Source organism: Centroberyx affinis, unplaced genomic scaffold (genome assembly GCF_046629955.1).
Source record: "Centroberyx affinis isolate AG114_WGS23_722 - 3 ecotype Tasmania unplaced genomic scaffold, CSIRO-AGI_Caff_v1 ptg001425l_1, whole genome shotgun sequence".
NCBI lineage: Eukaryota > Metazoa > Chordata > Actinopteri > Beryciformes > Berycidae > Centroberyx > Centroberyx affinis.
The window spans coordinates 173,076-185,000 of record NW_027279902.1 but is presented as its reverse complement, the minus strand read 5'-3'; the positions used below and the strand labels follow the sequence as shown (position 1 = coordinate 185,000).

The following is an 11,925-nucleotide window of genomic DNA, read 5'->3' as shown; positions in this document are numbered from 1 at the left end:
GATAATTTGAAAGATAAGCTATTTGAAAGTGACTGATTATCAAAAAGGCATGTTGTTGTCATTGTCCTTCCCAGAACTTAAACTTAATTGACGATATTGACCAATTATTGACTGTGCAGGGCGCAGCCTACAGGACTTGTTATCCAGGGTTCATAGACAAGGATGGTAAGGTTAGTAATTCAAATCAGATCAAGAGCATCACACAGTTCATGCCAATTCCTATTGAAATCCCCAGTTTTGTTTTCCATTGCATTGCCTAAATGGAGAATTAGAGAAATCAAACAGTGCCGTAGGGGCTCTAAATTTGGCAGATTTGGCTCCAAAGGGGATTAAGCTTTGAAAATCCTAGTTTGGGTGTGTGTGTGTGTGTGTGTGTGTGTGTGTGTGTGTGTGTGTGCCAGCGTTAGGTGAATGATGATGGATGGAGTGCTCTCTACCTGTCGTAGTCTTGGCAGATCTCCCCTACGGCCACCAGGGCCTTGAGGTACTCGTTGGGCTGGTAGGGGTGGATGTAGTGGAGGGAGCAGCTGTTCCTGGGGTCCCCATTGGACGCTGTGAAGTCTATCGCCACCTGGGACACACACACACACACACACACACACACACACACACACACACACACACAGAGCATAAGTGAGCATGCACACACAATGACTTGCTGCTGTAAATATCATGGAAAGTGCGCATACTTTACTTACTGTGAACTGAATTTGACAGCCGCCCATGATGTAATCCAGGAAGGAATACATTTTTATGATCTGTCAGTAGAAACGCCAAAATTTAGGCCATGCCATAAATTCAACTTATTATATGCAGTGGGGAAAAAACAACGGAGCGAGGTGGAAAGTAGTTGCAGTGGATGTGTGGTGATGCATGATAGATGCATCACAGAGAAGCAGAGATTGGGGGACTGTGACTGTGTTTCTTCACCTTACAGTGGTTGAGAATGACAACGCCAGAGTTTCTGTAGTTCTTCTTCTTCATCTGGTATTTAGGGTTGATGCACTCCCACTGGATCTGGACACATACACACACACACATGCGCATATACATATTAGCCGATGTAACTTGAGGTGTGGTGTGGGTATGTGTGTGTGTGTGTGTGTGTCCGTGTGTTTACCTGCTTGCCCTCCTGTTCTGCTCTCATCTCTTTAAATGTGGTCTGAAACTCCCCAATGAAGTCGTGTTTTCCATTAGAGTCCCAGTCCCATACTGTGCACTGCAACAGACACACACACACAAACAGATGCATTCAGTTAGACTTCCACTGCAACAACACACGCTGATGCCTAAACACAAACACACACACACACACACACATATCCGCACGCACATGCATGCGCAGGCACGCAGGGAAATGCCATGTTGAATGATTGATAAGCAGGTGTTGGTGGGGGGGCAATGGAGCGGTGAAATATTAATCTAAAGATGCTGAGAGGGACTCAGCTGTAGAGACAGGTATGTGTGTGTGTGTGTGTGTGTGTGTGTGTGTGGAGAGGAGGCGTCTGTGTGCTTAGGCGTAATAGTTTGTTTCTCTCAAAGGAGCTACAACACAAGATAAATGGCCTCAATCACCAGCGAAATGCGAGGGTCAGAGGGCCAAGGCTTAGCAATGTGAAACACATTGTATGGAAACAGTCCTAGGCTTTTTAAATGGTGACAAAGTGAGCCAATATCTGTGCTATTCCTGGGATTTCTGCAATCAATGATATTCAATCAATTCAATCGATAGACACAGACATAAGCACACAAGCACGCACACACACACACACAGATGCTTCTTCCTGGCACCTTAGACAAAGGTATAATGGCTGTAAATGAGGCATTGCTTTGACCTTTCTTGCCTGAGGTCACCGCAGCGAGTAGCGGTCAGACCCAATCCAACGTTTGATTAAGGACAACGACCGGCAGTAATCCTCTTATTTCTTGTCTCCCACTCAAGCCGCTACGTAACCTTGCCTACTTCTGGAGTGTGTGCCTTTCTGCGTGTGATAATTTGTCTATGTGCGCGCACGTGTTTGACTATGTGACGTTAATTTGCGCGCGTGTGTGTGTGTGCGCCTTTGTGGCCTTGCTTCCACTTCAAGTTGCTGAGAGCTCTGTGTGACAGAGTAATGAAAAAATGAAGAACCTCCGTTCCGTTCACTGAATACTAACTGATGTACGGAGAGAGAGGAGGGAGAGGGAAAAAGAGGAACAGAGAGGCAGAGAGACAGACAGAGGGAGACTATTAAAAAAAAAAAAAAACAGGCAGAGAGAGGTGGAGAAACGGATACGGAGAGAAACAAAGGGAGAGACAGCCAGACTCTGCTGTGGAGGATTATGCATTTATGCATTGGTCAGTTAGGAGCCGGCTGAAAAGGGAGCACTGGTCTGAATAGAAATCTCTGCCCTGCCATTTCTCACTATAGCTCTGACGCTTCAAACAGGTAGCCCTGGAAACCATAGCCGACGGCGCGCGTCTGTATGTGGGTCTGAGTGTGTGTGTAAGCGTGTGTGTGTGTGTGTTGTGTGTGTGTGTGTGTGTGTGTGTGTGTGTGTGTGTGTGTGTGTGTGTAAGCCCTTTCCCCCGCTGTCAGGAGCCATGCAGAGTTAAGACGCTTCTGAATATTTAATGAACGAGCTCATGTATATTCATGGTAGAATAACGGTTTGGAGCTGACGTGCGGCCACCATTTTCATACACACATGCACACACAAATATGCACACACTCACACACACACACACACACACACACAGATCTATTCTGGCAAGTAAAGGTGAGAGTTTCGGACAACCGCTGAGCTCTTTCACACCCGTCCGGCTCCTTAAATAGCACTGTGACATCAGAAAACACATCACATGACCCGCCTCAACTCTGAGCTCCGGCCTGCTGACAGAACTAGAAGGAACTGGCTGAGGCTGTTTTTTGATTTGGTTTGATTACATTTGATTAAATTAGGCTAGAGTTACATTAAACCACATGAAACTAGCTTCTATAGAACACAACAGGTGGTGACATCACCTGGCACCAGAGATCAGCCAATAGCAGATGGTAATTTCAGTAGCATGTTTTTTACCATTAGATGTCAGGCTTTACACAGATTTGGGTTTGGGGTTTAGTTACTCTTTAAGTGTAAAGGTTAAGTTATGCTAAACTTAGGACACTTTAGGTTTGGTTATAGTTCACTTGGGTTAGTTTAGCTAAGGTTACATTCACTGGAAAGGACACCCCCAAATAAAAGATTCTTTAAACAGCCATCTTGTGTTTGTGTCAGAGCTGTTAGAATGAGTTAGGTGAATTTAGATTAGGTTTGGTCGGGCTATATATTATGTTAGTTGATATTAGCTCAACCAATAGGCTTGGTTAGAATTGGATTCCGGTGAGGTTACATGCTTGTGAGTAGCCTATTTAGCACTTAAGTTATGCTAGGGTTTTACAAATCATGTCCCCTGGCATTTGCATGCCAGACAAATGTAGAACACTTTACAAAGAAACACCTGGAGGGCATGGTATGCTTTATGGCCTTTGCCCTCTTCTCTCCAGTAGCTGCGTGTTTTTTGTGTTTGTGTCTCACCAGGAAACTTAAATAATGAAGCGAGCAGAGTCGGGAAGAAGGACAAGAAAGGAAGATTTGACTTTCACTTTGAAAAGTGAAAGGTTGAATGGCTGATGACTGTCTGTGTATATAATGCTATAGTCAGGGTTTTACCACATTGAGATTATGTGCAATTATGTTAGTTGCAATTATGTTGCCATTATCTTCTCCTGCAGTTTACTTTGTATTTAGAGTTTCAGACTCACCTTTAGCTCCCTATCATGATCCCCACTGCAGAGTGTGTTCAAGGAAACTTTGAAGGATTTCCACACCGGGCTCAGGTTGTTCATGACCGTCTGCCCATACACACACACACACACACACACACACACACACACCAAACAGATCACATTTATTTAGGTAATCACAGATCTAAAACGTCAAAAAGTCAAGTGTGTGTGTGTGTGTGTGCAGTTACCATACCTCAGTTCTGTGTACGAGTGACCCAGTCCCGTCATCATTTATTCTGAAGATCTCCAGGAAAGGGTCTGATTTGCTGAAGAAATCCTTCAGAGGAAAAACACACATGCACAGCCTCGGAACTCGCTTTGATCACCATAAATCATTCATACACTAACAGAATCATTACTCCAATCCCTTTTTTCTCCCTTTCTTCCGTGTCTCTTCCACCCATCCCCTTCCTGTCCTCTCCAATTCATCTGCCCCTCCCCTGCCCTCTTCCATCTTTTCCCTCTGGCACAACTTGTTTGGATTATTCATCCGTGTCTGTGCGCGTGTGTGTGTGTGCGTGCATGTGGGCGCTGAAAATTAATATAGTTATCTATGTGTGTGTGTGTGTGTGGGTGAGGTAGTCGGGAGGAGGGGAGTGGGAGGTGGGGGGGGGCTGATTAGCCCACCTATCTCAGCATGCCCCCTTTAATGCCAGATTGTGGTTTTGTGTGTTGTGTGTGTGTGTGTGTGTGTGTGTTTACCTTATTAAGGTGCTGCATCACCAAATCCTCCACCTCTCCACCCACCTACTTATTCAAACACACACGCACACAAACACAAAACCTTGCCTGACAGCACGCACACTTGTCTCTCTACATATTAACTCCTCTTGTATCAGAAGGGACACACTCATTTTCACTCTCTTTGAGGATGCACACACACATGCACGTACACCACACACACACACACACACACACACACACGCACACACGCACACACACGCACAAACCTTGTCATCTAGCTTACGAGCACTGAAGGAGAGTTCAACATAATCATCATTACCAGACAACTCCTCTGCTGTTACCTTTAGAGAGAGAGAGAGAGAGAAAGAGAGAGAGAGAGAGAGAGAGAGAGAGAGAGAGAAAGAGAAAGAGAGAGAGGATAAGGCAAACAGAGAGAGAAAAAGAAACGGGCAGAGAGAGGCAGAAGAAGAAGAAGAAAGGAGGGGAGGGGAAATGAGATGTAAATGAGGAACAAAACACTTTGAACAGCCAACATCATCAACTTAATTATCTTCATTCAGAGTATTTGACTGTGAGAGGTGGTGTGTGTGTGTGTGTGTGTGTGTGTGTGTGTGTGTGTGTACATGGGTTTGGTATGTGCATGTATTGTGCGCACTTCTGCATGTGAATATGCACACTAGTTTGTTGTGTGTGTGTGTGTGTGTGTGTGCTTTTGTGTGCATATGTTGGATTCTTGCTCATGTGTTTTATGTATATGCATGTGTGCGTTTTTCTGTGTTGGGGAGGTTCGGCTCGGGGGTCAGTGTCCTACCGTAATGGAAGACTTGCCAGCGGTGTTTCCCTGCTTGAGTAGAGCTTTGCTCAGTTTCCTCTGTGAGACGATCTGAAGCACACAACAAAACACACACACAGACACAGAATCAGCTCACGTACAGCACTACCATATAATACTCTGCACACAATTTCAGCACACACTTTCTCTGTCACGCTCTCTCTCTGTCTGTTTTTCTCCTCTCAGTTTTCACAACATGGATCTCTATTAACAGACTGGACTTTTCCATCTCCTATCAGTTACTGAAATCCTCATACGTGCCTCTGGTGCTTCCCATTTGCATTGATATAATGCCGTCGTATCCGAGGCAAAGCTCTAGATAGGCTGCGGTGTACAGAATGCAGAATGCTGTTGTCCTCAGCCAAACAAAATGTTGGCAGCATGATATCCCAGTGCTGTACAACTCCCTGGCTCTCTGTCAAGATCTGGATCACCTCCGAAATCCTCCTCTTCCATGTCAATTATCTTAATTCTACTAGCTATTCTAAATCCACCAGCTTTGTGTTGCTGATAGCTTCTCTGACAATGAGTGGAGTCTGGTGGAGAAAAATATTCTGGACCATTAGGGCGTGGAACTCTCTCCTGCCTCTCAATCTGCTTGCCATTCAATCTGGCATTCAGTGGGAATTCAGTTAAAGGAACTTGCTCACCTGCTGCCTTTGTAATTTCCTTTTATTTTTATTCTTATGTCTCCTTAGATATTCTGGAAAACCAAATCTTTTACAATTAGATCAAAAAGAACAGACTCTTGTTGCCCATTTTTTAATGGAAATTGTTTTAGCATGTGCAATGACACATTTAACAGCATGTAAAGCACCCTCAGCACTTTCCGCCAGGGCTCAAGGGCATATTGACTGCAGGGTATATTCTAGATGTTGACATTAGCTCACCTGAGATTATCAGATATCACATTAGGATTCCATACATGGCTAACAGTTGGCCTCTCTAACCTTAAAGCTGCACTGTCACCCTAATTATCCCGCACATTACCTGATACATACTTTTAATATCTGAGCAAGATCAAGGCACTTTACACAAGATTATGCTCCACTAGGTGATTCTTAAACTGAAAGCACACAAGCCACCATTCAAGCACACACAAGCCTGGCATAGGCTTGCATGTGCTCACAAGCTCCACATTGCTAAACATAATACCAATGTAATGCACTGGTCAAATGCACTCCGCTGGTTGAAAGAGCACTCACCAATCCTAATGCACTCTTCACATGCACTCATCTGTAGAAGCATGCACTCATCAGATGCATTTCTGGGTCCTATGGTTAACTCACTTAGGTGCACTTCACACGTGCATAGTATCTTTACTTAACTGCACACTTCACTCACACAAACCACTTTGCTTGTGCAGTAATCTAGCTAACATGCATTTTTCATGTTCAATCACATGTCCCTTACTTCTATGATATTTCAGGTTTATTAAATAGTGGACAGTGGAGGGAGACAGTAAAAATAGGATGGGGTGTAACATGCAACAAAGATCATGAATCAGACTCAAACCAGTGACGATGTACACATGAGTACAAAGCAAGTGCCTTAGATAAATCATCAGGAAGCACAACTCACATTTTCACTGTGTACTGACCTGTCCTTGAGGTGTACTGACCTGTCCTAAGGTGCAGTGACCTGTCCAAAGGTGTACTGACCTGTCCTAAGGTGCAGTGACCTGTCCAAAGGTGTAGTGACCTGTCCTTGAGGGGTACTGACCTGTCCTTGAGGTGCAGTGACCTGTCCAAAGGTGTAGTGACCTGTCCTAAGGTGCAGTGACCTGCCCTAAGGGGTACTGACCTGTCCTTGAGGTGCACTGACCTGTCCAAAGGTGTACTGACCAGGGGTTGCGTTAACCAAATATTTTCCGCCATTGATGGTATTTTTTTAACGACGACGGAAAAATCTGAAGGCCGTCTGTCATTTTGACAGATTACACTGAGGACCACTACGGGTCACAGAGGGGTGCAGCAGCCGCACTCCTGGTGCAGAAGGAACGCATGCTGCGGGATTTCCTCCCAGTGAAGCGAGTGCTTGCAGGATCGGGAAATCAAAAAGTTTGTTCTTCTGTATATTAAATGTTATTGTGATCGATTGTTTTTGAAAATTAAATGCTATTAAATAGGCTATGTCTCATTATCATTAAAAAAATGAAAATGAAAATGACGGGTAATAATAGATTATGACAGAATTTTTACGACCCTGTCCGTCAAAATGACAGACAACGAGAAAGTCTAACGCAACCACTGGTATTGACCTGTCCTTGAGGTGTGCTGACCTGTCCTAAGGTGCACTGACCTGTCCTTAAGGTGCACTGACCTGTCCTAAGGTGCACTGACCTGTCCTTAAGGTGCACTGACCTGTCCTTAAGGTGCACTGACCTGTCCTAAGGTACACTGACCTGTCCTAAGGTGCACTGACCTGTCCTTAAGGTGCACTGACCTGTCCTAAGGTGCACTGACCTGTCCTTAAGGTGCACTGACCTGTCCTTAAGGTGCACTGACCTGTCCTAAGGTGCACTGACCTGTCCTTAAGGTGCACTGACCTGTCCTAAGGTGCACTGACCTGTCCTTAAGGTGCACTGACCTGTCCTTAAGGTGCACTGACCTGTCCTAAGGTGCACTGACCTGTCCTTAAGGTGCACTGACCTGTCCTAAGGTACACTGACCTGTCCTAAGGTGCACTGACCTGTCCTTAAGGTGCACTGACCTGTCCTAAGGTGCACTGACCTGTCCTAAGGTGCACTCCATGGCTCCCAGGAAGTCGGCATCGCGAAGGCCGTTGTGGGCGGAGCTAATGTCGTGGAGTTCAAAGCGGAGCCTTTGGACCTCCTCAAAGTAGAAGTCCACCAGGAAGATCTTGGAGAAGACCGGGTTGATACTGCTACGGATCACCTCTGTACGGTCCACCTGCACAGAGGTGCACATGCAAGGACACAGACACACACACCCCCAGGTTAACCGAAATGTTATTATGTAGGCAATTATTTCCACATTAAGTGAAGCAGCAAGAATACCAGTATGCTGTGGAGTAACGCACCTATACTCTGAGAACCTGGAATACATAATAGCTGTGCTGTTTCATAAAACTATCTGCTGTTTCATAAATACAATTCAAAATAGCATTGATGGCATTTGGCTTTTCTGGTGTTAAACTTCAATTGGCAAACATATGGACACACACACACAAATGTGCACACACACTCACTGCTGCTGTTGAGGAGCAAAGTGTCTGGCCATGCGAGATCACTGTTGCGTGTTAACCTTTCATTTCAATTTTGGCATCTTGCTTTTTTCTTTTTTCACTTGAATTGGGCCTTTATCCACTGATTAACCACCCAAACCTACAGTATTTAAAATACTTTCAAAAATGCATGGGCATCAGTAGAAAAAAATAATCTCTTAATTCTGCAAAAGTAGACTGAGGTATAAGGATTTCGTCCAACAGAAGAGCTACACAATGCCACCTCACTTGTGGCAACATTGATTGTGAACTGCAGCATTTCAGATGTGAGCAATTACCACAAATAGCCATTACCACATTGTTTACACTTATCAACTTGAAAAGGGAATATGGATTTTTCTTGGTGGCTAAAATTGGGCAAGCTGTTTCTTGACTACACAAAGAGAGGGGACTATAGTTGAAAACATTGATCTCAGATTTTTTTTTTTTAACTGCTTGACACAGAAAGCACTCTCAGCACTGCCAACAAAACCTATCCAATTCTAGCAGGAACAACTGGGTTCTTTTGATTGCTGATAACCCTTTGACATGCACACATAAACTTGACTGCACACACACACACACACACACACACACACACACAAGTTGCACACAGATTTGGGCCTTTTTCTGATAGCCCCCTCAAAGGGCTGGCATCTCATGAAAGTAAAAAGGAATATGCACACACACACACACACACACACACACACACGCGCACGCACACACACACACACACATATACTGTATGTGCAGTGGCTTGAACACCCCTCTCTCTCCCCTCTCTCTCTTTCTCCTTCGGACAGAAAGTTAACAAACTCTGGATCTGATGGTCAGTGATAACATCTCTCCATTCCCACAAAGGGGCTTATCATAAGGCATAAGTCTATGAAAGACACACACACACACACACACACACACACACACTCTCACACTAGTATAGCACACTGTACAAAGTAGCTTTTTCTGGAGTCTCCAAGGACAGAATCTGCTGTACTACTTTCTGAGCGCTTGGTCTTGAGCCCCTCTGGAGCCTGAGTATGTGTGTGCAATGTTTGTGCCTGTAACAATTTGTGTACATGGGCATGTGTGTGCATGCCTGTATGTGTGTTTGTGTGTGTGTGAATGTGGTTTTGTGTGTGTATGCATGTATAACCATCAAGTGTGTTAGGATGTACATGCATGCGTGGGTGTGTGTATCTAAAAGGAAGACAATGCAGTCATCATATGCATCTCTTTCCCAGAGATAAGGGAAAGAGATGGATTGAGCTCCACTCCTCCCTAAAAGTCCCCTGGACTTATCTCTTCGCTCACACTATGTTCTTACAAAGTGTGCTACTGCCACTAATGAGGCTTCAATGGGAATAAGATGTTTGTTGAAGTATAGGGATTTCATTTAAAAGAGCAGGGTGGGTGTGGGAGCCTTGGAGGGGACAGACGGGAACTCAAAAGAACAGACTGCAACACAAGTTTGCTGTTTTTCTTCAGCACTTTTTATTATTAAACCTGCTTGATGGAATTTGATTAGGGAACAAAAACAAAAGCTCAGCGTGTCCCTTCAATTTAATAAGTCTAATCTAGGATGTTGCTGTCTCCATCCATTGGGACCTTTCATTGCATACCATGAGCTCTAAATAATTGTGCAGTAGTACATTTTTTTTTTAAATTTAGCTTTGAAAATGTAACTTCTTTTGTAGGGTATTTAGATGTGTTTTGGATGAGCAGAAGCAAAATGGCAGCACGTTTTGTACATAGTGCTCCAATTTAAGGTGAAAAATGTATTTGGAAAGATTAATACCAACTGCACACCATAGCTGTACACTCATTTGTGAAAACCATGATTTTTACAATAATTTCGATGGCTTCCATGACAGTTAGCATCCATGATGTATGATCCCCGCATAACCCTCCATTTACTGTGAGAGGGTTAGCAACACAATCCGAACTCTGCGTGATAGCTGAGTCCCTTTATTACTTACAGTAATTTAGTCAACCATGTATTCAATATCGTGGCTGAGTAATTTAGTCCAATGTGATGTCTAGGGTAGAATTCCTATGGGGACATGTTGAAATGGAAAATGATTGTTACATTATCTGCAGCAGAACCTGAAAATCAGACATAGATCCTCTCAAACGCCTAAATCCCACTGGTGGGATTTAACTTGGTTTAGTTTCCATACAACATGCAGCTTCCTATGCCAACATCAAAGAGGAATACAGATTTCACATATGTTATTCCAGTAGCATTCTAATGTTATTCCAATAAGTTTGTATTAGTGAATATTCAGTGTAGCAAAGATCGTGGTGAGAGTTTTGCATGAAACTGGCTCAGCTATAGTCACGTTAGCATGTGGAGAGGTCTTTTTTATGTTTTTATTTTCAAAATCCAGCATTGTTCTGATGATACAGCTACAGTATGCTGCTACAGTGTTTTGCTTTCCTTGTTCCAATGTTCATATTTTCGCCTAACATGAAAGACACGCCTACTCTTGCCCTGTTCCTCCAATGAGAGCTTTCTGAATGTGTGGATTAATTCAAAAATGTTCAAATATAGGCCTGTTTGAACTACTTCTCATTAAATTTTTTAATGCTCTATTAGGCCAAACCTTGCAAAAAGTTTATAGACACACGTGTCCTCGATGGATGACATTAAAACCCTCAGTTTGCCATCTCGGAAATTTGGTTTCCATTTCATTTGGAGTTGAATGAAAGCGTATGACATCTAGAGGTAGGGAAATACATCACATTATAGGTGTTTCTTTGACAATAGCAAATAGAGAGGGTATGCTGGGAAATGGGTTTAACATTCACTGTGGACAGAATTAGCCTCTAAGGAAATTAGTGGAAAATAGGTGGTAGTCTAGACAGCTAGAATTTAGGTTAGATTGTATGCACACACACACACACACACACACACACACACACACACACATTACCACGCCCCGCACCAAACCCCTGTCGCTTTTATTCACAATGACTTACAAAGGTCAAACGATGAGTGAGTGTCATGCTCAAGGACACTTCAGAAGAATGGACCTATTCACTGATGTGGCCATCTCATCTTGATCTCTTGGTAATGGGACGGTCTCTCTAACCCCTAGACCAGCCTGCCACCCACTTGCCCCGCCCCACCCCCCCACCCTCACATATCCCCCCCCCCACCCACCCACCCTCACATACCCCACCCTGATCCCACATTAGCGTTACCTCAAACCACTGCCCATGCGACTGCATCTTCAGCACCACGCAGGGGTCGGGCTTGGAGAGGGCGTCGCGGTCCGAGATTCCCCGGCAGGCCACTCTCAGCTCGACCTTAGTGAGGCACGGAGAGCTGATGAAGCCCAGTGTGGCCTCCGCAGACTCATAGATGTTACTCAT

At 44.3% G+C, this 11,925-nt stretch overlaps 1 protein-coding gene across 1 annotated transcript in view; it reads right to left on the bottom strand.

The window, feature by feature from the left end:
• The window catches only part of cpne4b (copine IVb), a gene marked incomplete at its 3' end in the record, with an annotated part of 14,308 nt that extends 2,383 nt beyond the window's left edge, over window positions 1–11,925 (bottom strand). Inside the window, exons 1-10 of the mRNA XM_071526542.1 lie at window positions 11,755–11,925; window positions 8,058–8,237; window positions 5,305–5,376; window positions 4,760–4,834; window positions 4,003–4,086; window positions 3,786–3,875; window positions 1,121–1,219; window positions 931–1,017; window positions 699–758; window positions 438–571 (exon numbers count right to left, since the gene is read on the bottom strand). Coding sequence (XP_071382643.1) covers window positions 438–571; window positions 699–758; window positions 931–1,017; window positions 1,121–1,219; window positions 3,786–3,875; window positions 4,003–4,086; window positions 4,760–4,834; window positions 5,305–5,376; window positions 8,058–8,237; window positions 11,755–11,925 — 1,052 coding nt within the window. The remainder of the gene's footprint in view (window positions 1–437; window positions 572–698; window positions 759–930; window positions 1,018–1,120; window positions 1,220–3,785; window positions 3,876–4,002; window positions 4,087–4,759; window positions 4,835–5,304; window positions 5,377–8,057; window positions 8,238–11,754) is intronic.